Raw genomic sequence first — 24,736 nt, forward strand, 5'->3', positions numbered from 1 at the left:
GGTTTGCTCTACCCGAAATTCAGGGCCCCAGCCGGGCGGTTAGCACTGCTCTCCTGTGTGCACTCCTGTGTGCACTCCTGTGTGCACGCGGAGTCACTGCCGCCACTCTGAGCGTGCGACAGAGTGACGACAGCACGCAGAGCAGCCCTCCTCGCACCCTGACGCACCGCGGAATCTGTGCTTACCCCCCGCGGCAGGCGCCCGCACTGAAGGGCGGCCACCGTGTTAAAAACGCAATGAAATTCACCGTGTCAACCAGCCAAAAAAGGAAAACCATGTGGTCATTTCCATCGACGCAGAAAAGCAATCCGACAAAATTAAACATCCATTCACGACGGGAACTCCCAGCAAACCAGAAATAGAGGAGAGTCTGACGAAAGGCTTGCACAAGACACGGGCAGCGAACGTCCCGCTCCACGCTGAAATTCTGGACGCTGTCCCCCAAGGTCAGGGCCCAGACAGGCATGTCCCCTCTCCCTGCGGCAGCTCCGCACTGAGCTTGGGGCCCTGGACGGTGTGGAAAAGCGAGGACAGTGAGTGAGAGGCAAACGGACTGGAAAGGGAGGAGCTGGGCTTGTCAGTCACGGATGACAAGGTCACCGATGTAGAAAACACTGAGGAAGGAAGTGACTGAGAAAAGCTCCCAGGCCACCAGTAAGTGCGTGTAAAGCAGGGAGGAACTGGCTGGGGTGGCGGGAACGTTTTCTATCAAGATGGTGGTCAAGGGTCATCAGACTGAGTCCTTGAAATCGGTCAGTTTGTTAGATGTCCACACTTGACCCCTCGCGGCTCTCACAGGTGCAGCCCTCGGTCCCTCCTGGCCCGACCCCCAACCCCCGGCAAACACGACCCTGTACTTAGGCCCGAAACACATCTCAGGCGATGTCTGAGCGGTGAACCAGCGGGGGCCCCGGGGAGAGAGACCTGTCAGGAGCACAGGGACGGAACAGCGTCCACCAGAGGTCGGGGGGAGCGATCGGGGTTCTGCCGTCTGGACAGGCACCCTGACGGAGTGAGCGCCTGTGGCTGCAGCCCAGCGGAGCTGTTCACACACACGACACTGGCGGACAAACCCCAGAACGCCCCCACCGAGGCTGTCGAACTCCCGGGGATCCCCTGGTCTAGCCCTCCAGGGGTTCCAGGCGGAGAGACGGAGGCTGCAGAGAGAGGCAGAGACGTGCCCGGGAGAACAGAGATGTTTACACCCAAGACCAGGGGGCATGAGCCGCTAAGCCCAGAACGGCCACCGAGCAGCACCACGCAATTTGAACGTGGGGTTTACGTGCGCGGTGATGAGCTGCTGCGTGCGAGAGACCCCTGAGCGGTCTGCCGGGGGCCGTCCCAGACAGCGCCGGGCCCTGGGCCCCAGCCCCGCCAGGGGTGGCCGGCGCCGGGGCCCCTCACCAGCCCCCGGAGGCGCCTCCCGACTGCGCAAGAGGGAGAACCACAGGAAGTGTGTGCGAGGGGGCTCGCCGCACGCCGGCCGGCCCACGGCACCACATCCACGGCACCGCGAGGTGGGCAGGACGCCGCTCACCGTCCGCTGCTTCCCCTTACGGTTCACGTCCGCAGTGGAATACATACACTTCCAAACTCCACCTCCCCGTGGGGACGCCTCCTGGTACTGGCTTTCTCCAGACGGCCTCCCCCGGAACCTCCCGCGGGACACTGAGGGCCTACTGTGTGCAGCGTGCTCTCCTGGGCCAGGCCGGTCCCTGTCCTGCCCCGCCCCGGGGGCTCCGAGCCCAGCCTCCCAGCCGTGCGGCAGACAGACCAAACACATGCCCCCTAAGCCCCAGGGCAGACGCAGAACCGCCCTGACCTTCCCAGAGACGCCCCGCGCGCTCTGACGCGGAGTCCGCAGGGGAACCGAGAAGCGCCTCGATCCGGCCTCGAGACGCCAGGCGCCGTTCAGACGCCCCCACTTCCACTTTCCAAAGGCAAGTCCCGGGGCGCAGCATGAACCACCAACGCATGCACCAAACAGGGAGTCCCCTCCCTGCTTTTGGGGGCTTCCACCCACTCCGGCCAGAAACTTGGGTGTTTTCCTGAGTCCCCCCACCCCTTCCTCAGCGCCCACAGCCCAGACGTCACTGAAACGCGTCCCTCCCGCCCGTGTCTGCAGGCTGGTCTCTCTCCTGGGGAGCTGGCCTCATCCCCTCCCTCCTGCCCGGGCTCGGGCCTCATCTCCTCCCTCCTGAGCTGAGCCCTCGCACCACCGGCCTCCCCCGGTCCCCCCCGCCTGTCTGCCCCGCTCCCAGCCCCCGGCGGCTCCCTGGGACCCAGACCCGGCCCCAGCCCGTTCCCTCAAAAGCCTTCCACAGCCCCCACCGCAAACAAGGTACAGCCTGAGCTCTTCAGCCTAAGGCAGGACTCTAATTAAGAAGTAAACGAGAAGTCAACACACCTTCAGAAGACAATAAACACCTCTCATCCCACACAGGAAAGGGAAAAGAGAAAGAAGAGCAAGGAAAAAAAAAAACAAAGGAATTTTAACTCTGCTGGAAACGAATTATAGTTCTAAATTCTAAAGGCAGGGCGTTAGTTTAAAAAGCAAAAGGCCCAGTGTGTGTTTCACACACACACAGAGACACGCACACAACCACCTACTCGCACCCGCATAGTAATGGGGTAATAGGTTGCTTTTTATTTTTTAAAGTGCCATCAATCTTTAAATTTCCCCTTTAACTCTCCAGTGGAAACGCTTCCTATTTTTATAGATACCGAACTGAGATTTTTAGTACAGATAATTACAAAAGTAAATTAAATTCACTTTCTTGATGTCGGTACTAAGGACGTTTTCATTTTGTTCATCTGTACCTCGGGGTCAGTAAGGTACCAAAACACAGCCCAAAAGGAGGTCAGTGGGTCAGCGGCATTCTGCCCAGCGTGAGGTTAAAGGGCAGAGGAAACCCTCCAGGCCGAGGTCTGAGATCAGCATCTTACTGCAACGCTCTGAAGATCCCAGTTGACTCAACACATCCGCGCGCCCCGAAATCACCATCCGTATTTCCGGGCACTTGACTGAGCTCCAGCTCATGAAAATGTCTACATCGCCTCTATCCTGTCTGACTCAAGAAGCAGCCCAGGCCCACCAAGCCCTGCCCTCCCTTCTGCCAGGAGAGGGCCTCAGAGCAGCCGGGGTGCAGAGGGTGGGCCCTGCACCCTCCGGACACCCCCACACTTGGCAGCCTTGCAGCCCAGGGCCCTCAACACGGCACCAGGGACATCTGGGCCTGCCCTGGGCACTGCAGCACGTCCACCCGCTGGGCACCAGCAGGTGCTCAAACCCGGCTGTCCCCAGGGAGGCAAGACTTCGAGGGGAGGGTGGGGGGGGACACCTCTGCCCTTGGTCCACCCCTCTGCCCTCACCACCCAAGGGAGGCACCACCGGGCTCCCCCCACCCCCCCCAGATAAGTCCTCAGGCACCACCACCACGGTGCCCCTCGGGGCTCAGAGCCTCACACAAAAGAGCCCCACTGGCTTTCTAAATGTCCCCATCGCTCTGCCCTGTACCCCTGGCCAACCTCACACCACGGCACCGCTGGCCCTCTGGCCCCGGCGTCCACCCCCTGGGCGTCACCCCCGCCCTCGGCCCGCTCAGGTTCCCCTCTCCGGGATTTCTCTGATTTCACTCCCCAGCGCAGTGAGCTTCCCAGCCCGCCTGCCAAAGGGCCTCGGGCTCTACAAAAGAGCGGCGGCACGAGGCCCTAAAACATCCGGCCTCTGTCGGAACAGGCAGGACCGGTGATCAGCGCTGAGACAGCCTCACGCCAGCGTCACCTTGGACCATCAGAGGACAGGGCCAACGTCCGCACCGTCTGCTGTGCCTGCCCACGCGCCCCGCCCCAGGCCCCGCAGGCCCTGCACGCCCCTGCTGCCGCCGCCGCTCTTGAGAACGCCGTGAAAGGAACTCCGTCCACGGCACCCGGCCCTACTCCCGCCCTGCCACCCAGGCCCCAGGGAAGGCAGGCCAGCTGCCTGGTTCAAAAGGACCTAACTGACTCAGGTTCAAGACCTCAGGCCCCGCCTCCAATCTGATCAATTCCCCCACTCCCTGGCCACACACACACCCCACCCACAGCACACAGGGGGAACACCAGTGGGCAGCACCGGGCGGAGGCGGTGAAGCAAAGCACCTGGGGAAACTCAGCTCGTGGGGAGCCGGCCTCAGAGCAGGGTGGCGAGGCGGGGTGGGGGCTGGGCTTTCCCGGGGGGGGGGAGCAGAAGAGCAGAGCCCGCTCCCGCCTGCACCCAGCACCCAGCACCCAGCACCCACACAGAGGGAGGTGAGTGGAGGTGGGGGGGGGCGCGGGGAGCACACTTCACACATTCTCAAATTCCTCCCTCCACGCTTCCCCAAACAGGATGTGTCCCATCGGTGAGTCATGCAGAACGGCCTGAAACCCTTCTAGAAACCCACGGGAAGGAAGGTGTGGGGGAGACGCCTGAGGAGAGAGGACAAAAGGACAATGTGCGAAGCTGGCGGAGCCTCTGCTCCGCCGGAAGTGGGCTCTGCTGGGCTCTGCACCTGGCCCCCGGGCTGCCGGGGCAAGCCCGTAATCTAGCTGGGCCCCCCCTCCCCCGGCACCCCCCGCCCCCCCCCCCCCCCCGGGTCAGCCAGAGCCCGCCCCGCTGGGCCCCTCCACCCCCGCAGACGCATCTTCCGGCACCTGCCACCCCCACCCGTCTGGTCAGACCCTGGCCTTTCGGACAGATGGGGGCCCGCCTCCCAGATGGTGAGTCATGGGCCCTCCCCTCCCCCCACCAGGGCTTCCCAGTGCCCACAGGAAGTGATCCCTGTCGCCCGCGCTCTGTGAGGAGGAGGCTGAGCACACATTACAGCTGCACGGCTAGAATCTGTGTCCCTTCTAATCCCCGCCGCTACACCGCGGCAGTGGCGGCGGCTGCCGTGAGCCCCGGCCGTGTCGGAAGCCCCGGGCTCAGTGTCCCACCGAGGTTTCCTCCCTCAACCCTCATGCGGGTCCCGGACCTCGGTGGAAACTTCACCAGCGCCCCGCCCCCCAGGGTATGGACTCAGGAGGCTCCAGCTTAGAACTCGGAGAGGCAGCGACAAAGGGACAGAAGAGCCGGGACTCCAGAGCCGGAGGTTGTGGGGGGGGGAGGGGAATCCCGGCTTTCCCTCCAGCTGCGTGATCCTGGGAACGATCCTTAATCTGTGACCCAGCTGCCTCTCCTCTGAGCGTGGGGGCGACCCCAGGGCCCACCCGCAGGGCCGTGGCAGGATTAAAGACGTTTAACTTGTGTTTAACTTGTGTTAAGCCAGCGTAGGGCCTGGCACAGAGTATGCGCTATGCAAGCGGTTGTTAAATAAGAGTAAGTACATGGCACCTTTGCCTGTGGCCACACAGGCGCGCACCGCTACCACCGGCGTCTGAGTCCCGGACCCGACTGTTCCCACGGCAGGCGGACACTCGGGCCCTCGAGGGGACTGAGCGGTAACGCACACCCCTCCCGGGAGAGGGCCACCGCTCACCCGCCTCTGCGCTCCTGCTGAGCACCCTGGGCCTGGGCGACCACGCAAGTCTTAGAAGCGTTGCTAAAAGACCTGAAATCGGAAGAATTTATAAAAAACCTTGTTTCTGAAAAGAGACAACGAACACCAAAGAACCACCAGGGCCTGAAAAAGAAAAGAAAAAAAATAAAAGGCGTAACAGCCTCTCACGGAGCCCACTTTGGGATCCGGGACTCCGCGCGGAAGACACCCACTGTGCGGCCCTTAGGTGAGCAGGTAAGTCAATTCCCACGAGACGATGCCACAGCGCAAACCAGAAGACGGGGTGGCAGGGCGGGTGGCGAGCGCGGCTTCCCCGTTCCTGCGCGATCTGATAGAGGCTTCAAAGGCCCAGCATAATACCAGCCTTCATTACACTCCTCATGGGGACACGATGGTTATCGGGACAGGCCCTGGGGGTTAACCTCCCCGCCCCCTTAGACAACAATTAGGTGACTCAGACGGCTTCAAAGGCTCCGAATCTCTGTTGCGAAACTGCATCTTCGGTCCCACTGAGTAAAAGAAAAAAAAAAGAAAAAAAAACAGGCAGCCCAGGCTGGCGGCCTCTGTCCCTGACCAGCGGCAACTGGAAACTCACGGGGAATGGAGGGAGCCCTGCTGGAGGCGGATGGGGAACAAGATGGCCGCTGGGCCCCATGGGACCTTGCAGAGGACCCCCTAGAGGGGAAGGGGATGCCCCGCCCCCCCGGAGCCTAGGTCAAGCGCGCTTCCCAAGCCACCGAGCCATGCAAGTATCTTCCCACTTTTTGAAGGGTCAGCACCCATTCATTCAACTTTTCACACCGTACCTGCTAAGAATCAAGTCTCTTCCCACAGCCTGAGAAACAAAATCTCTCTAACCCAGCCACCCTAGGGGCCAGAGAAACAAAGTTTCCATAACCCAGCTCGCCTGGAACCCGCGATCTCAGCGATACCTGCTGGCCACTCTCATTCATTCAACAAACACGTCTGGTGGGCGTGCCCTGTGCCGGGTACAGCTCCCGGGGCTGGGGATGTATCCTTACCTGAGACTCAGAAATCCCCGCCCCCGTGAAGCTTGTGATCCAGTGTGGGGGAGGGGAGGAAGACGATAAACCCTAACGAGGTAAGTCAGGTAAGAAGTATGGGAGACACGAGAGGGTTGGAGAGCAGGGGGTGGGTTTCAAGGGCGATCGACTCGGCCTCCTGAGAAGGTGTGTTGGAAAGAGGTCACCGAGGGGGCCATGCCGACCACCTGGGAGCAGAGGTGGTGGTCCGGGACGGAAGGCACAGTCAGGCCGATGGGCCCACCACACAGCAATGTGGCCACAGCAGAGCTGGGCAGTGCGTTTCAGTAGTGGGCATCAACATGAGGGCCCCCTCCCCCACCGCCGAAGGGCTTCCACTCTGAGACAGATGGGGGCGCTGTTGACAGAACACCCACCACGAACAGCCTGTGGGCGAGGCGCCTGCCCTCGGGAAGGTCACAGCCTGACACCCAGGGGGACGGCTGGCTCCGAAAAGTGGGGAGCAGGGCCGATCACGTCTGCGGTGGGACTCCCCAGTGGGCGCCACAGGAGATGCAGGGACAAGCAGGTGGAGTGGTTCTCCGGCAGAGGAAGGGCACGCAGGAGAGGACAGTGGTGTGGAGTGTGGCCGGCGGGGAGAGCGAGAGATGGGTGGCAGCAGCAGGTGGGGGCCCGCTCACCGAGGACCCTGCGGGCCCAGCATCTGGCCGTCCGCTGAGAGGTCAGGGCAGACACCGGCGAGTCTCCGGCTCCAAGGACAGAGCCCACCCTTCACTGCAGGCCAGGCGGCCCGGCTGCGGCAGGTGCAGAGGCCGCTGGGCGATTGGGCCGACACCCGACCGGGGCAGGCGCGTGGCTGTGAGGATGCAGCGCAGCCGTCAGAGCGGGGAGCGATGGTGAGAGGGTCGGTTACTCAGTCCGAGGCCGGGGGACTCACAGACACCACTTCCTGGAGGGAGGCCGGTCCTGCAGGCGGCCGGCTCGGGCAGGGCTGGGCGCCGAGTCCTGGCCGCTCACCTGCGGTGGGAGAGGGCACGGCTGCTGGGAGGCGAACCGATGCCAGCCCTCCCCTGGCCCCAGGGTGGCAGGTGAGATATCGAAGTCGGGGAGTCTGCAGAGGCACGTGCTGGGCACGCCCAGGGGCCGGAGGGACAGCCAGCCCGCTGCTCCACGGGCGGGTGTCTGTGAGCTGGAACAGGGCCCTCAGGCAGGCGGGAGGTGGCAAGGGCAGAGTGTGGGGCGAGGGAGAGTAGGGACGATGCTCTCAGGACACAAGCCAGGCAGGCACCGGGGGTCTGAACAGGTACACGGCAGAGCCTGGGCTTCCAGAAGGAGGTGGCTCTGGACCGCCAATAACCGCCGCTCACCGCCCTTCGCTAGGCGGGCGGCGGGCCTGACTCTGGACCGAAACCCAAGTCTGCGTGAGGCCCAGGCTGCTTCCATCCCACTCCATCGGTGCCCGTGGCAACTGGGACCTGAACTTGGACGTGACTGCACATACACCCCGAGCACACCCCCTGGGCCGAGGCTGGGAGCTCGCTCAGTGAGGGGTCTCCGGGACACTGCCACCTGCTCCCTGCAGGGGACCCATCTGGGGCAGAGGGGCGGGGCAGGAGGGGCAGAATCCTGGCAGAAAGCCCCCGGCAGAGAGAACCGCCCGCCCACCTTCCTGCCGAGGGAGAGGAAATCCTCCTGCCCGGCTGCAGCAAGAAGAAAAAGGAAGCGGTTGGTGCAGGGAAAGTGACCGGCAGTGACCACAGACACCCCCGCTCCCCGCCCCCCGCGCCTGGGCCCGAGTCCCTCTGGAAACACGCAGGTCTCCGCGCCGTCAGGAGGGCCACCCCCTCCCTCTCACACACAGCCACTCCCGGGCCCGCGGTCTGTGGCACAGACCCCCCCCCCCCGTCCTGCACCACAGAGCACGGCCGCCTTCCCCGCAAAGCCCTCACAGACCCGGTCCCGTCGGACGGGAAGGGCTTTCCAGCGACTAGAAAATGAAGGTGGTTTCCTGAGGACCTTCCCTCCAATGGGGAAACAGTCCTCACCCGGCAGCGCGGGAGACGCAGGGACTGCGAGGGGCCTCAGCTCCCACCCCCGGCCCTCCCTTCACCTAACCAGGGAGAGCGCCTGCAGGACCACCCTCGGGAGAGGCTGGCGCGGTGGCTGGTCCCAGACCCCCCAGGGGCCCTGGGCTCGGGCCCCAGGGACCGCCGACCCCTGCCCCGTGGCGGGCTCCTCGGCGCCGCGTCCCCATCCCCGGGTCGCCCACGAGACTCTGGGCAAGCCAGCCGGCTGGCTCCCGCCGACTTGGCGTTGCCATAGCAACTGCCTCTGCCTCTCCCGGCATTCATCCAGCCACACTGTGCCTGTTTGTTTACGCATCTGTTTACGCGGCGACTGTGAACCAGAAATCGGGGCTGCGTGGGGCGGGAGGGCCTCCTCCGGAGGACGCAGACGGAGCAGACACAACAGCCTCCTCCCGCGGAAACCGCAGCGCCACGCCCGGCCAGCGCCTCCCGTGGGGCAAGACGAGGCCGCCCCCCACTCCACACTCAGTGGCCGAGCCCAGCACCGCCCCTGCCCCGTCCAGGGGTGGGCACAGCCCTCTGGAGGTGGGGACCGCCCTCCCCGGCCTGCACAAGCACCCGGCTCCCCCCGGCCCCAGGCGCAGTTCCTTGGTCCCTGTTCCAGAACATTCCCTGTCACCTCCTTCTGCTCTCCTTGACTTATTACTACCTCTTACTCAACCAACATCCCCGATGGCCTTCCGTGTCCAGGCCTAGCCTGTCTGTCCAGGTCCGGCAGGGCCTGGGCTCCTGCGGGGACCACGTAGGCCACTCGGTCCTCTCCTGACGGGAGCTGGGCCCTCCCCGTGGGCTGGTGGCACCCCCCAAGCCCAGTCGCACCCCCTCCCTCCTGCACAGCTGCCCCCAGGGCCCGGCTCGGCAAGGGCTGCTGCAGACACAGTGCTCAGGTGCTTCCTCAGCAGGTGGGCGGGCTCCTCTGTCCAGGCCCAAGGGACAGTGCAGGCGGCGCCCGTGCTCCCTCCTGCTGTGTGGCCACTGGGCGAAGTCTGGCCCAGTGCCAGTGTCCCCAGAGCACCCGCAAAGCACAGCACGGGAGCACCCTGGAGACCGAGTGGCGTCCCCACCAGTGCACGCTGCCGACACCCACCCACCTCCCTCTAGCGACGAGACCCTTCCACCCTGAACCCGCTGGGATTCTTCGTCCCTGAGCCTGAGACACAGCGACCGCAGGGGAAGGGAGGGGCGCAGTTCTGAAACAGCAGCGACGACTTTCCTCCCAGAGCGCCCCCTGCCCGGTGTCACGCCACAGTCCGTGCGAAAGTCCTCTTCCCTGCCGCCCCCCCCGCTGTCCTGGCTGTCCCCTCTCCACCTGCCCTCCGGCGGGTGGCCCCACCCGGGAGGAGACAGGCCGCGCCTCCAGCGGGGCGCAGGCCGCACTCACTGCGCGGGGCGCAGGAGCTTCCGCCGCCGCTGCTGGCAACGTCACGGACACGCGGCGGGACACAGGAGCACGGACACACCTCGAGACGCAACAGCAGCACCGAGGCTCCCTCCGGTCACGCCGCGCACTGCAGGCGGGGCGCTCCGTCCCCCCAGCGGCGCGGCACCTGTCCACCTGCACCAGGTGTGGGCAGGAATCGCCCGCGTTTGGGTGTGTCAGGTCTCACACACGCACGCACTCTCACACTCAGACACACACACACACACACACACACACTCTGCTGTCCCTGGACACGCTGAGAAATCCCACGTTCACGCGGCACCTCATCTCTCGCCTGCCCGGGTGACGGCCAGGGGGCCGGAGACCGTTCATCCCTCGAGGGCGGAGGAACGCGGCCCAGGAGGAAGGGGCCGCTCCCTTTGCCCGGCCTGACCCAGATATGACGTCTGTCACTCCCCGAAGGGGCTCGGTGCCCCCGCAGCCGCCCCGCCGCCCTGCCCCTGAGGTCAAGTGTCTAAGCACAGCCACCAAGAGGAGTGAGAAACCTGTAAACCTGGGGCGTGTGACGAGAGGCCCAGAGCCTGGGCGCTGCCGCTCCGCCGCCCACCAGCCCTCCCTCTTCCCCACGAGGTTAGTTAGCCGACAGCGTGGGCGGGAGGTAAAAAAAGAAACCGGCAGAGCACCTAGAACACTCGGCAGGACACGTGGGCGCGAGCATATTTTTAACCTCCGAAGGAAGACGTGACTCTCTCCACGGGATACTTCGTCCCAACCATAAATAATTCAAGACGGACGACGTCTCCACGGCCACGTCGCCAGCAAGCATCTCCCACCACCGCAGACGCGGCAGGAGCCCCTCCTCCCACTGAGACCCCGGAGCGCGTGAACCTGAGACCTGCAGCGGCCCCCCGGGGCCTGCGACTCGGAGCTGCGCCCGCGCTCACAGTGGCGCCCGGGCCGCCACCCCCCGGGGCCTGAAGCCGTTTCCTGGTTGTTGGGAACACGCCGCGCCCTCCCTGCACAGCTAACGCCACGAGCGTGAACGGTGCCGGGGACTGCCAGCTCTCCTCTAAAGTAACGTGCACGTTCCTGAGCCACCTGTGCCCCCCGGGCACCTCCAGAGACAGTGACACAGTCAGGCAGGTGCACCTCCCGGTGCCGTGCACACGAAGCCACCGCACGAAGTGTCTGCGCCCACAATCTGGGCACAGGCACGCGCACAAAAAGGCCACGTCCACACGGCTTTAGAGACTCAGTAAAATAATTATCGAGCGGCCCCCAGGTACTCCGACGGCTCCGGGCGACAGAACGTGTGCTCGTCGCCCAGATCCCGATTTGTCGTGAGATCCCGGTTCGCGTCTCCGGGGTCTCCGGGCGACCACCCAGGAGGGCCTGGTGCGGCAAAGCGTCGCGCCTCTGGGAAGCCGCTCCCGGGCGGTACGTGTGCCTAAAGCCCAGCCCGCCCGACAGCGTTTTGAAAATGGTCGAGCGTAATAAATAAAACAGTGGCTTATTATATTTTTAAAAACCGTGCCTGCTCCCAGGGGTCTGCGGTGCGGTCTCAGGAGGCGACAGCGCAAACACGGGGAGCAGGTCCGCCGTGCGGGTGGGGGCTGCGCCTCGGCCTAGACTCAGGCTAGACTCCTGCCTGAACGACCTTTGGGGCGGGGCTGCGAGTCGGGGCGGGGCTTCGTGTCGGGGGCGGGGCTTCGTGTCAGGGGCGGGGTTTCATGTCGGGGGCGGGGTTTCATGTCGGGGGCGGGGCTTCATGTCAAGGCTGGCAGGGTGCAGGCGCACGACACCCGGTCCCTCCCTTCGGCCGGCGTGTGCCCCGATGATGAAGGACCGAGGGTGCGGCAGACGTCCCGGGTCTGTCCCAGGGATGGACAGGCGGGGCACAAACAGATGGACAGCCCTGGCTGGCGTGGCGCCGTGGACTGAGCGCCGGCCTGCGGAAAAAGAGACGAACCGAGTCGGTCAGAGACGCATCGCTTTGAGGATTCGGAGAAGAAAGCAGTTCCGACGGGCTGGGCACGTTCGGGAAGGAGAGACAGAACAGAAGACGTGATCGGCCCGTTTGCAGTGAGGAAATTACAGTCCGGTTGGGACGCTTTAATTATTCAAAAAGATCTTCCTGTTCCTCCGACTGACTGTTTCAAAGAAGACGTGGCTACCTCGATTTGCAGATTGAACACATGTCTTCCCACACGAGAACCACGTACACGCTGGGTGCCACGCCGGGCTCCGAGGACCGGGGGACAAAGGAACACTTACCCTGCCCCAGGCTCGCTTGCAGCGCGGGGACACTCCCCGGCCGGGATGCGGGTCCCACAGGAAAACGACCGCAAACGGAGACTGAACTCCCACGCTTCCCAGCTCCAGCAGGGAAGTGCCGGCATGGCCCGCCTGGCTAATTCTGCCTCAACAGCAGCCTGGGCCCCGGGGCTGTCTTCACGCATCTGTGTGTCCCAGGAATGAACAGGTCCCCCTGCCCCAGCCCAAACCCCGCCCTGAGGGACTTTGGCCACCGCGGAGGGAAGGACTCATCATCCCGCATAAACGAACTTTCCCATCAGAACTCAGGTCTGTGCGCGAGGGCACTGCCCTGCCCCCCACAGCAAAGGGCACGGCTGCGCCTCCAGGTCAGCATCAACCCAGACATCAAGAAACGCGCTCTGCTGTGGCTCCCTGCAACTCTCAGGCGGGCAGGGGGGGGCCTGGGGTCCCCTCCTCCTGCAGCCCAGGCCGCAGCCTGGCACCAGGTCCCCGCTGCTGCCATTTCCCTGCGAGACCGTTCCTAGGAGCCTCGGGGTGACCTCACGCCACATGGAAACAAACTGGACTTTGAAGAGCTGCTTTCTTCTTGTATTGAGTCCTGCTTGTTTCCATCCGGGCTCCGCAGGCTGTCGCTGTCCTCGCTCACCCTAATAGTGCTTTCGGCTTTTGGAAACACAGTAACGAATTTCTGAAACACTCATGTGCTAACACTGTTCCTCCCTAATTCAAACCTTAGATCTAACACAGCGCCAGAACCCCAGAGCGCTCAGGATGTATCAGGGGCAGGAATAAGGCCCGGAACGGGAGACACCAGGCCCACTGGCTTCCCTCCAGAGGCCCGGGGGATGTGCGAGGAGGCCCGCAAATTAAAAGAGCAAATAAACCAGCAGCCCCCCCGGGATTCCGCATTAGCCACCACGAGAGCCGTTCTGTCACCAGATCGATAAACCTCCTTCAGCGCGCTCTGGCCACAGACAAGAACACTGCACTTCCGAAATGAAGCTCCTTCCAGCACAGCTTCGGAAGACAATAAATCACTGTGCAAAGACGGACCACAAAGCCAGGTCCGGAAAACCGGGGGGGCGGGGCGGGGGCCGCGTGGCCGGAAAAGAGGCCATCGCTCACTGCCGTCACCTAAGGCTGCAGCTTGGAAGTGAGGGGGGAGGCCCGGCCTGAAATCCCAGGTTGACGGCCCCTCCCCGCAGTCCCCTCGGGAACAGCTCCGGGCACACACGGGGAAACGCACACGCAGGGCGGGCCCCGGGGTTTGGAGACGCGTGTGAGCGAGGACACGGGAGAGCAGGCAGGGAGAGGGAGGGCGGTGAGCACGGGAAGTTTGCACACCCCCCGGCTGCAGCGCCGACACCTCGCTCCCCAAGGAAGAGAGGGAAACAGCAGCCGGCGTGGAAGGGGGAGAGGGGGAAGGTGGAGGAAGGGGCAGAGCCATCTTGCCTACTCGGGGTTTCACTGCACCCTCCCGGCAGTGGCAGCGAAGCCGGCGGCACCTCTTCCAAACCAAAGGCCCGGCCGTGACCTGGCGGGCTACACCCACGGCACACAGAGGCGCCAGCTCGGACAGCCCCACCGCACCAGCAGGGAACGCCCCTCCTTCCCCTCTGCCACCGAAGAAGAACGAACAGGAGAAGGTGCGAGGGGAGACGAAAGCCGGGGATCTGAAGAGTGGCCTCTCGTCGAGACGTGAGTGGCCTCCGTGGCGGAGACAGCAGGGTGACGCTTACAGAACCGAGCAGCCGGGAAGCCACGCCGACCGGCAAACACAATGGGCGGCTCAGAGCGTGCGGCTGCGGCCACGGAGCAGGCCCGGCCCGGACGGCACGCCTCCCGGGTGGCACCGGACGCCTGGCCCGGTGGGTGAGGCCGATGTCTGAATCCGGTCTATCACCCCAGTGGCAGTTTCGAGCGTAGCTCTGCAACTGGGGCCCAGGCTGGCTGGCCTCGCCGTTCTCTCAGTGTGTTCAGAGGCGCGGTGAGGAGGAGCAGAGCAAATCACACACACGGAGTTTCGGCTGTGCACACACACTATTTCCTCAGTGCCAAAGGTCGTGGAGCGAGGTGGAGGCCCCGTGGAAACGACAACAGCTCTGACTCCACGGAAACACAACCAAGTCCACGGAGGGTCACGGCCTCACATCCTCCTCCACAGCGGCGGGTGCTGGCTCCCCCAGCCCCCCGGGGCAAACGCTCCAAGAGCCTTCATATACGAAAATCAGCGTCTATGTCAAGTTCAACGGTCCAGATCATTTAATGACCAAAGCCCTGTGGTTACCCACACAACCTGCTTTTCCCCGGGGAGGCCGAGCACAACACAGATACCATCAAGGCCAAGGTATGCGGCCGAGACTGGAAAAGCTGCTTCAAGGTGACGTGGGGGCCAAGGGCCGCCTCTCCCAGCTTCCAGGAGCACTGCACCGGGGGGGAGTGCCGGCGGGGGGCTGGCCACCACACGGCCTCTGGTGCCACTGCAGGGTTGGGGGAGGGGTCTGCAAAGCGGGGAATGAAAGAGGGAAAGGGTGCGTTCCCCTCGAGCCACCTCTCTGAAAGTGGGAGTGCGAACAGCCCAGAGAAAAGGGAGCGTCGAGGAGATGGTCAGGGGAAGACGAGACACAGTGTTACACAGCTGGGACGCCTCTCAGGTCCCGTCGGCCACGGAGGCTGGGCCCACGAAGTCACCTGCCCAGGGCCAGGAGCCGGTGAGGGACAGGGGACGGTGGTCAGAGGAGAGAAAGGCAGTGCCAGGACTGACTCCTCTCCCTTCCGGTCAGAAATCTCCCCAAAGTTCCCTGATCTGCGGGCGCGGGCTGGCTGACTCCCGAGCCCACGTCTGCCCAGACATGCCAAGTCCGTGATTCAGCCCCCGGGGCCACGGCTGGAAACTCCGGCGTGCTGACACAGGGACTCCTGTGCAGGTCTCATCGTCGCCTGCCGGCCCCGGGGTCCTTTGTCCTTCCGACCGACTTCCAGACAGGTAAGGTCACAGGAGTGAGTTCCCCGTGACGCTAAACACCCCCCCGGGGTGGGTGCGTGTCTCACGCCTGGCCCAGTCTGGGCCAGCACACGGCGTGGGCCACTCGAGGGACTGGCCTGCACTGGAGGCGCCCGCAGAGACGCCGGAAGAGGAATCTTCCCAGGCAGCGCCGTGCCAGCGGGGGACGGTCAGGGGGCACGGGGGAGGGGCACCCCAGGACATGCGGAGGGTGCTCATCTCAGGTGGCAGCTGGCTAGGGGCGAGGGGACCTGCAGCCGTGTGACCCAACTGGGACTCGGCTTCTCAGCCACGATGCAGAGGTGACCTCGGGCCCTCCCCTGGGGTCGCTGAGAGGATTCAATAATCAGTTCGAAACACAGTGCCCTCCCTGACAGAGTCGAGGCGCCAAGGGGTGCCAGCCCCTGCGGTGAGGGTTCAAGGGAAAAGCAAAACCACAGCAAGAACCTGACTCTGTCTAGGATGCCGGGGAAGAGGCCCGCAGCCCCGGCTGGCACCCCCAGCGACGCAGGGGGGGGGGGCGGCGTCCCCAGGGGGCCCCGCCCTCGGGGCCCACCTGCCCCGTCGGCAGCGTCAGGCTGTGAACGCGTGTCGACTCAGCGTGTGAGCGAGGGTGACGTCACCGACGCCCCCGTTAGTGGGGCGGGGCTCCCGCCAGGTGTGAGCGGGGTGGGGCCTAGGGCCCTGCGGGGCGGGGCCTGTCGGCGGCTCAGGGAGGCCCCCCCGCTGCCTCGACCAGGAGGACAGAGGAGGCGCCAGAGAGGAAGCGCAGCGGCGGCAGGATTTTCCGGAAGCATCCGCTCAAGAAATGCAACAAATGTCGCAGGTTCGATCCCCAGTCAGGGCACGTGCTGGGTTGCAGGCCACGGCCCCCAGCAACCGCACATGGATGTTTCTCTCTCTTTCTCCCTCCCTTCCCTCTCTCTAAAAATAAATAAATAAAATCTTAAAAAAAAATGCAACCGAGGCGACAAACTGAAACCAAAGCGGAGGAGCCTGATGCGCACAGAGGCGTCCACGTGGGGCCCGAGGCCCAGGCTGCGCAGAGGCCGGCGGCCGCCAGAGGGGGCGGCTCCCAGGGCGAAGGGCCTGCGTCTGCTCCCCGTCCCCGCCCCCCGCCCCTTGCCGGCTCTGCGACCTCGGGCGAGTGGCTCAGGTTCTGCGGACCCGACGGCGTTTCTGTGACCATTAAATGAGTTAATAGTTAATAAGCAGGAAGAACTCGAAGCTTGCTGGCACTCAGGAGGCACCCGGCGAGTGCCGGACAGAAAAGACAAGGAGGAAAACCCCGCAGTGACTGACGAGGGGACACCTCACCGGCGCTCTGGCGACCGCAGGCACACCCACGGGACCAGAGCGTCATCCTGGTCTCTTCTCCCTGGAACCACCGACCGGCCGCTGTGACACTTTAAATGTCAATCAGGTCACCGGGCTCCCCCTCCAGCTCTCCCACAGCTGCCCAGCCCGTCAGACAAAATCTGACCCCTCTCAGGACCCCCCCACCCCTCAGGCTCCGCCCGGGGACACGGCCGTCCCTCTGTCCCCAAATGCCCTGGCCGGTTTGGGTCTCAGAACTTCGTCACATGCTCGGCCCCTGCATCCCAGCACCTCCCTGGCTGCTTCCACTGCAGCTCTGCTCCCCCCGCTGGGAGAGAGGCCCGCTCCCTCCCAGGTCCCGCTCCCTCCCAGGTCCCGCTCCCTCCCAGGTCCCGTTCCCGGGCGTCCCAGGCCACTCTCCACTCTGTGTCCCCCCTGACGTGCCTTCCGTCCCCACATCGCTGCCTGGCACCACACCACCCAGTGGTCCGTTCACTGCGCTCAGCTCCTCGGGGTTCACCTGCACCCCCGACCCACCGCACCCTCCGCGGCCGCAAACCGCCGTTACCCAAAAGGGCTCCCCCTCCACAAGAGGTAGAAGGCGGTGAAGATGAGGAAACGTCCGAAGGTGAAGAGGCTAAAAGCAGTGAAGAAGTAATCTTTCCCTGGAAAAAAGGCCAGAGGGCCACCACACCTCCGGCAAAGGCGGGGATGGCTTCCCCACCAACGAAGACTGCGGTTGCCAGGCCAGCCAAGAAGGCAGCTGTCACCCCGGGGAAAAGGCGGCGGCAACACTAGCCGAAGTGGCAGCCACGCCTGGCATGAAGGGCGGCATGCCGGGCAGGGCCCTGGGAGCCACCCCAGCCAGGGAGCAAAGAGCAGCAGGGTGCCTACAAGGAAGCCAGCGATGAGGAGGAAGAGGAGGAAGAGGAGGAAGAGGAGGACACGGAGGAGGAGGGTCAAGAGGAAGAAGAGCCTGTCGAAAAAGCACCCGGAAAACGGGAGACAGAAACAACCACACAGAAAGCTGCTCCGGCGGCCGAGACACACGCGTGGGAGACGAGGACCAGCCCCAGCCTCTGGGGTCTCCGTCGGGAACCTGGGCTGCGCAGGTCACTGCACCGGCGACACCAGCTCACCGTTGTGGGTGTCAGACACGGTGAGTCTAGGAAGTCGACGCCACGTGGACTTTGCATCTCCAGGAGACCCGGGAACAGCCTGGGAACTCACTGGCTTGCAAGCCGTTGGCAGTGACACGAACCCAGAAAAACCAAAGGGAAAAGACAGTGACAAAGGTCGGGGTGCGAGAACGCATGTGCCCCAACCCGCCTGACGGAGTCACTCAGAACAAACTAGAAGGGGAGTCTGGAGAGGCTGTGGAGACCAGAGTGGTCAGCAAGGGTGATGGTGGAGCACAGGGGCTGCTCATAACAAACTGGGACAAACGCTGACGCAGAGGAAACCTCAGAAGGAGAGCAGGAGCAGAGAGAGGGGGACGGCCCGTCTCCCCGCACTGCACGGGAGAGAAGGGGCACCGTCAGGACCCTTCTGCGAAGGCGGAAAGAGCAGCCCTCGGAGGGGCGAGTAAAACTCCGGTTTAAAGCCCCCTCTCCCGGGGCCCACGGGAGAAGCTCCCCAGGAAGTATCGGGGAAGCCAGTCACTGCCAACGTGCCCCAGAAACAAAACGGCAAACCTCCTGGGGATGCAGTTGCAGAAGCGGCTCCATTCGAAGATGCTGAAGGAGCTTTAACTTCCGGCAGTAAGAGAGAAATTGAGGGCACAGCAGTCCGGCTAGAGTCACGAGGCTTCAGGGGACTGACCACCCAATGCAAGACCCTAGCACTTGCCCTGGCTGGCATAGCTCAGTGGATTGAGCGTGGGCTGCGAACCAGGCATGGCAGGTTTGATTCCCAGTCAGGGCACGTGCCTGGGTTGCAGGCCACGGCCCCCAGCAACTGCACATTGATGTCTCTCTCTCTCTCTCCCTCCCTTCCCTCTCTAAAAATAAATAAATAAAATATTTTTAAAAATCAGTGATTTATAAAAAAAAGTAAACATTTCTTCCCACACACAGTGCACGTGTGTGAAGGACGGCAGAATGTTTCATCATCACTTTGCTTCCGCAACTCTGGGGCCAATGAAAAGTCCTAAATCAGGCCAGGAGAAAGGGAAAAAAAAACTGCTGATGCTCCAGGCCCCACCCAAATCAACTAAGTCAGAACTGCAGGGGGGGTGGGGGGCGGGGTCCAGCGTTTCTTCTCCGCAAACGGCCCGCGATTCGTGATCCGCAGGCGCCGCCAGGGCGCACAGCCCAGACCGCCCTTCCCGTGCACACGGCGGCCCCGAGGATGCTACTGAACTGCGGGTGCTGCCCGACCCGGCAGGTCCGAGAGCCTGCGCTCCCGACAAGCTCCCAGTCGGAGGGCGGTCTCTGAGTCGCACGGGGCAACGGAGGACGTGCCGCAGTGATGAAAACGCTCCAAGTCTGCGCCCTGCAGTGCGCACGCGGCTCCCGAGCCCTGGGAATGTGGTCGGGGTGGCCAGGAAGCGGGACGGTCTGTGTCAGCCCATCATCGTATGGGACCGCGCAGGTCCGGGAGGGTCCCGCTCCCCGAGGAAAGGGACCGGCGCTTGGAAACGCGGAGGGAGCGAGAAGAACCGGGGGTGGCTCCCAGTTCTCGGCCCCAGCAGCCCCCTGGGGACTGGGTGGCTGGGGAAATCCGGCCGGCCTGCCACCAGGTCGGGCCAGGACCAGTGTTTACCTAAGGCAGGGAGGCAGACGGGGAAGACCTTATCGAGACGTCTCAGTGACTCAAGCCCGTGATGACTAGGTTGACCTCACCGCCCAATCACGCCACTGGACGCGGCCCGGGGGCATCCAACCACACCCGTCATCCCCAGGTGACCGCTCCCGTCCCCAGGTGTGGGGCGTGATCCTGGACAGTCCGTGGCCACAGCCCTGACAACACCTGACTCGCCTGCAGGATGTCTGTGTCTCCCGCTAAGCTGCAGGCTCCTCCCAAGGGGCGCTCGCCCGCTGGGTTGCCCCCGCCCATGGCCTGGCACCAGGGAGGGCTCACGGACACTGGATGGGCGTCGGGGTGTGCAGCCCCCCAGGGGCAGCGTCGGTACAGAGGTTAACCACACAAGAAAGAGAGAAACTGAGTGGGCAGGACGGGGCTGCGGGGTGTCCACAGAGGAGACCTCTCCTTCCTCGGCGGACTCGAACATTTCCAAACCCGGCATCACACGGTGGAGATGCACTGCCAGCAGGGGGCGTCCTTCGGGCGACAGAGCCCAAGTCTGTGAGCCCGGGCTCCGGAAGAGCAGTTTCTCAGACGTGTCCCGAAGGCTAAGATGCTGTCACGGTCTTGCCTGAGAAGCCCACAGGCCCGGGTCCCCCTCTCACCGCGGTGGGGGAAGCAAGGCCTCTGGGGGTCCCGTGGGGCCCAGGCGTACGTCCTGCCCCTGAGGGTAGAACCCCGTACATGGGACTGCACGGAGGTTTCCGGTGGGGACCAAGGACAACAGAGCAGAGAAGTATGGCCCGGGAGGAAGGAGATGACATTGTAACACGTACGCGTCAACGTCAACCATGTCTTTAAAACCACAGGTGCAACGGAGCCAAATAGGCAGAATGGAGGGTGCTCTGAGGGCGAGTGTAACCACGCACTGGGAGATCCCAAGTCTGTACACAGGTCTGCCCTATTCCGAGACGGCGCCGAATGCCCCTCCCCCCCCCAAGGAGGGGAAGCCCGCTGCTCAGACTCATGCCGCTGCTGTGTGTATTTTCTCCGTTCTTTCCCCAACCAAACAGAGTGTGGCCCACAGGGCAGCACCAGACTTCGCGAAAATTGCGCGAAATAATCATCTCACCCAGAGAAAGTGACCAAGTGGAAAATGTAAACCACAGCTACCTGCAGACCGGCTGCCGCAAGCACCCACTGGTTACAGAAACGAGCACCAGTTAGGTCACAGATACAGCTTTCCATCCACTCACTCACGTAACCGTTCGCTGCCCCTCCCTCCCTCCCTCCCTACCCGTCATGCAACTCTCACTGAAGGGCCCAACCCGCTCCCCGGGTTCTGTGGATTAACCACAGCCTGTTAAGCAGTTTATTAAGCCATTTATTAAGCCAGTTGTCTGTTAGTTCTTGTCTGTTATTTGCTCATTAAACTCTCACCATGACCTTCTGAACTAGACAGGTATTGTGAGCCAACTTGAAAGCTGAGGAAGACGCGAAAACGCTAGGGATCTCACCCAACTTCACACCCCTGGCCAAGCAGTGGACTCTGGACTTGAACCCAGGCCTCTCCGACAGAGGAGTAATTTAGAGAACCCAGCATTAGGCAGTAACAGAAAGCAGCGTCTGGTTCTCGAAGCAGCATGGACCCGGGTTCAAACTCCAGCTCTCCACCTCTCCAGCTCTGCAACCTAGAGCAAATTCACCTCTCTGAGCCTCCTGACTTAAATCATGCTCTTTCCTCCTGTGAGGAATACACAGCAGATGTGACAGTCACCACATGTGGTAGGGACCCGATGGCTACTAACAGTCCAGGGGCAGGTGCACACATTAAAAAAAAAAGGTATATTTCAGTTGTAGAACGAGTTTTAGCAGACCCGACCTATATTGGACAGAACAGGTTCACAAAGGTTCATCCGCTTAAAATTAGTTTACTAATTCCATGACTCATGTGTTTAAACACAGAACCAAGGGCTTGCAAATGTTAAGTTGACTTTGTTTCTGCTAAATCAGTAACTTGGTGTCACAATACCCATCCTCATGCCCCTTTTCAGGGTGAAAAGTAGATGCCTGTTTAAACCCCAAATACGTGGGTACCACTGGTTAGCAACACCATCTAAGGAACCAGCACTGGTCAGGGGGACGAACATTTAACACCTTGGAAAGAGCATGATTTAAGTCAGGGGCGTCAAACTCATTTCCACCGAGGGCCACATCAGCCTTCAAAGGGCCGAAATAATTCTAGGGCTGTATACATGCAACTCCTCCTTCCCTGCTGTTAGACGTAAGGTGAGATTACACTCGGCCCTTTGAAGGCAACCTCGAGGCTGATGTGCCCCAGCGCCCCCCGCGGTGAAAATGAGTTTGCCGCCCCTGACTGAAACGACTCCACAGTGATTCTCCCAGAAAGTAAACAACGTTCAACCCCGGCTCTCCCAACTCCAAGCTCACCCATGGTAGCAGCATCACCCTAGTGTGAATCCTGGGTGTGCCCCAAGCGAGCCCGGCCTGTCGCGATTTCCATCTTTTCCTAGTTGCAAATGGCGGGGGGGGTCGCAATTTAATGAAAGGGCCGAATCCCATCCCTTTAATCTGCTCAGTAACGGAGGCTCTGGGCTAAGCCTCTGCACAGCACACAAAAAAGAGCTTTGCAATTCCAAACTGGAAACGAAAATTAATCAGAGAAAGGGCATGCCCATCTGAAGAGCAATTCCTATCTGCCCAGCTTCCCAACATCTGCCAGAGTGAATCGTATTTAACTGATAAACGGCAGCGGGGGGGGACAGAACCTTAAACACAATCGAGCTTTTTCCAAGGCCTCGGGTCCAGAGCTCCCTTCCCTTAAGAAAGGCAGCCACCTTTTCGGTGGCCGCCATCCCACACACATCATTCATGGTGCATTTCCCAACGTCAGGAACATTTTTCTCTTGCCCAGCACTTCTGGGGGAAAAAGAAAAAAACAAAAAAACAACTTCTTACAGCCCCTCTCATCCGCCTCATTCGAAGACACCATGTTCAAGCCTTACTGAGTGGAGTGGACCTAAGTGAGGTGGGGTCACACAGCTTGCTACGAAAGCTTCTCGGGCAACTCCCCTCAGCCAAAACAAACAAAAACAAACAAACAAACAAACAAACAAACGAGGAGGAGGAACCTGAGGGAGTGAGGAGGCTGGGAGGATGACCCAGCTACACTTAGAACAGTCAGAATGCTGAATCTGTTCATTTTGATTTAGCCTGTTATTGACTGTGTCTACAAAGAGAGAAAAAAAAATTCCATTAAGAGAAACATTCTGGATTTTTTTCTCCCCCCCCCCCCCAAGCAACTCCTAACAGCAGATGCTTTGTTTGAGTGAGGGGTGGGGGGTGGGGGGATGGGGGGAAAGAACGCCATCGCTTAATTTAAAGCTCTCTGCTGACCTCCCCTCACTCACTCCCGCCTGGCCATCTTCTCACACACCTACAATACCCCCATTTTTAAGGCTGCAACTCGACATTCTGGCCACGGGAAATGCAATCATCGGCTCGCCGCCGGCGCACGTCTGGCTTGTAAACCCGTCACCTTTCACGAGCCCAGCGGCGCGCTGAGTGCCCGACACACGGCGTCCCCACCCCACCGCAGCCCTGGACCGGGTGCGCGACCCGCCCCTTTGATTCGCAGGGGATGCGAGGGCCGCCAGCGAGGGCAGGAGCGGACCCCAGCCAGCCCGCGGCGGCCCTGGGCTCGCACACTCTGCCCTCCCGACACTGCCCGCGGCTTTGTCCACCTAAGAAGCTTGTTCTCCCCTAGGTGCTCTCTCCGCAGGATGGGGGGGGGGGGCTCGCTAGTTAGCACGGCCAGCACTGGGCGGCGTGACTTTGCACCTTGACCAAAATCAGGCCTTTTACAGGCTGCTGGGGCAGGGAGGCGGTCAGGGGTCACAGGTAGGACAGGTAGCTGGGGGCGGCTGGCACAGGCCTTTGGACCAGAAGCAAGGCCCTCCACACACCGCCTCGCGCTCCTCTCCCGGGCGGGCGCCGCGCGGGGTCCCCGCGGGCCTTTCGGGCGGAGCTGTGGATACTTCGCCCGGTTTTCCCCGGAAGGACCCAGAGTCGGGGGAAAGGGGCTCGGAGCTCACACCTGCCCCGCGGGACAGGCTGCGGGCAGGGGCGCAACCCGAACTAGTCGCGGGGAGGCGGGCTCCGGGGGAGGCCGGTGAGCCAGGCCCCCAGCCCCGCTTACCGCCCACCCCGACTTTCGGGCAAAGTTGGCGCACTGGGGGAACCGGCGGACCCGGGCCCCGCGGGAGAAATGGGGGGAGAGGGTCTTAAAAAGGCCCGGGGTAGCCATCAGCCTTGTCCTCCGAGCCACCTACAAGGAACAAAGGGCTTCTGTCTCGGGCACGGGGAGCCCGGCCGCGTCCGGATTTGGAGGAAGAGAAACTTTTCCCGCGATGCGGGAGGGGACGGAGCGGGGCGGGCTGGCGGGCAGGGCGCGGAGCTACCTGCGCGGCCCGAGCCGCCCGCCCGCCCGCCCGGGGAGGCCCGCGCGCGCCCTCACCTCCTCGATGGCCGCCACCGTGTTCCGGCACTGCGTCGTGCGCGTGGTGAAGCTCGAGGCCGTGGGCGCCTTGTAGTCCTCATGGGTCTCGGCCACGAATTCCGACACGGAGATCTGGTCCGGCATCGCCGCAGCGCGCGCGCGGCCAGCCGCGGGGGAGCCGCCGCCTCAGCCGCCGCGCGGGCTCCCTCCGGCCGCCGGGACGCCGCCTCCGCCGCCTCCGCCGCTCGCTGGGCCCGCGGACAAAGGGAAGCGCCGGGGCGCGGGCCGCTGCCGCCGCAGGAGCCGCCGCAGGGCGCGGGTGGGCCGGCCACGGGCCCGGGCGGCGGGAGCAAGGGCGGCGCGCGCAGCCCCGCGCAGCTCGGGCCGGGCCGCTCCGCCCGCCGCGCCCAGCGCTCCGCCGCCGCCTGCCTTCCCGAGCGAGCCCCGAGGCGGACGCGCAGAGCCGGCGGGAACTGCCCGCCACCCAGCCGCGGGCCCCGAGCGAGTCCGGCGGAGAGGGGCGGGTCCGGGCCGGGGGCGGCGGCCGGCTGGGCGCGGGGCGGGGCGGCGCCGGGGGCCCGGCCGCCAATCCGCGCGCTCGCCGCCGCCGGGAAGCTGAGCCAGCAGGAAGGAAGGCGGCGCGCGCCCGGCCCGCCGAGCCGCTCGCCCCTCGCCGCGCGCCGCATTGTCTCGGCGTTCGGACCCCGCGCCGCGCGCTGGGGCTCGACGACGCGCCCCGCGGAGCCCGGCGGGCCGCCGGCGGCCCCGGGCCCCCGACCCCTCCCGGGCTCCGCGAGGGCGCGCGCAGGGTGCGCTCGGACACTCGCCCCGGCCCAACCGCAGCCCGCCTCCTCGTCCCTACCCACCCAGCCGGGCTGGGAGC

General features: G+C 63.4%; 1 protein-coding gene across 3 annotated transcripts in view; it reads right to left on the bottom strand.

The window, feature by feature from the left end:
* ASAP2 (ArfGAP with SH3 domain, ankyrin repeat and PH domain 2) overlaps window positions 1-24,136 on the bottom strand; it is a 114,852-nt gene extending 90,716 nt beyond the window's left edge. For all 3 annotated transcript variants that reach the window (XM_045844495.1, XM_045844494.1, XM_045844493.1), the window contains exon 1: window positions 23,872-24,136. In XM_045844495.1, the coding sequence (XP_045700451.1) occupies window positions 23,872-23,997 (126 nt within the window). In that variant the 5' untranslated portion in view covers window positions 23,998-24,136. The remainder of the gene's footprint in view (window positions 1-23,871) is intronic.
* Between the last annotated feature and the right edge of the window lie 600 nt (window positions 24,137-24,736).

This window comes from Phyllostomus hastatus, unplaced genomic scaffold, assembly GCF_019186645.2.
Source record: "Phyllostomus hastatus isolate PE091 unplaced genomic scaffold, TTU_PhHast_1.1 phas_contig_402, whole genome shotgun sequence".
NCBI classification, from domain to species: Eukaryota; Metazoa; Chordata; class Mammalia; order Chiroptera; family Phyllostomidae; genus Phyllostomus; species Phyllostomus hastatus.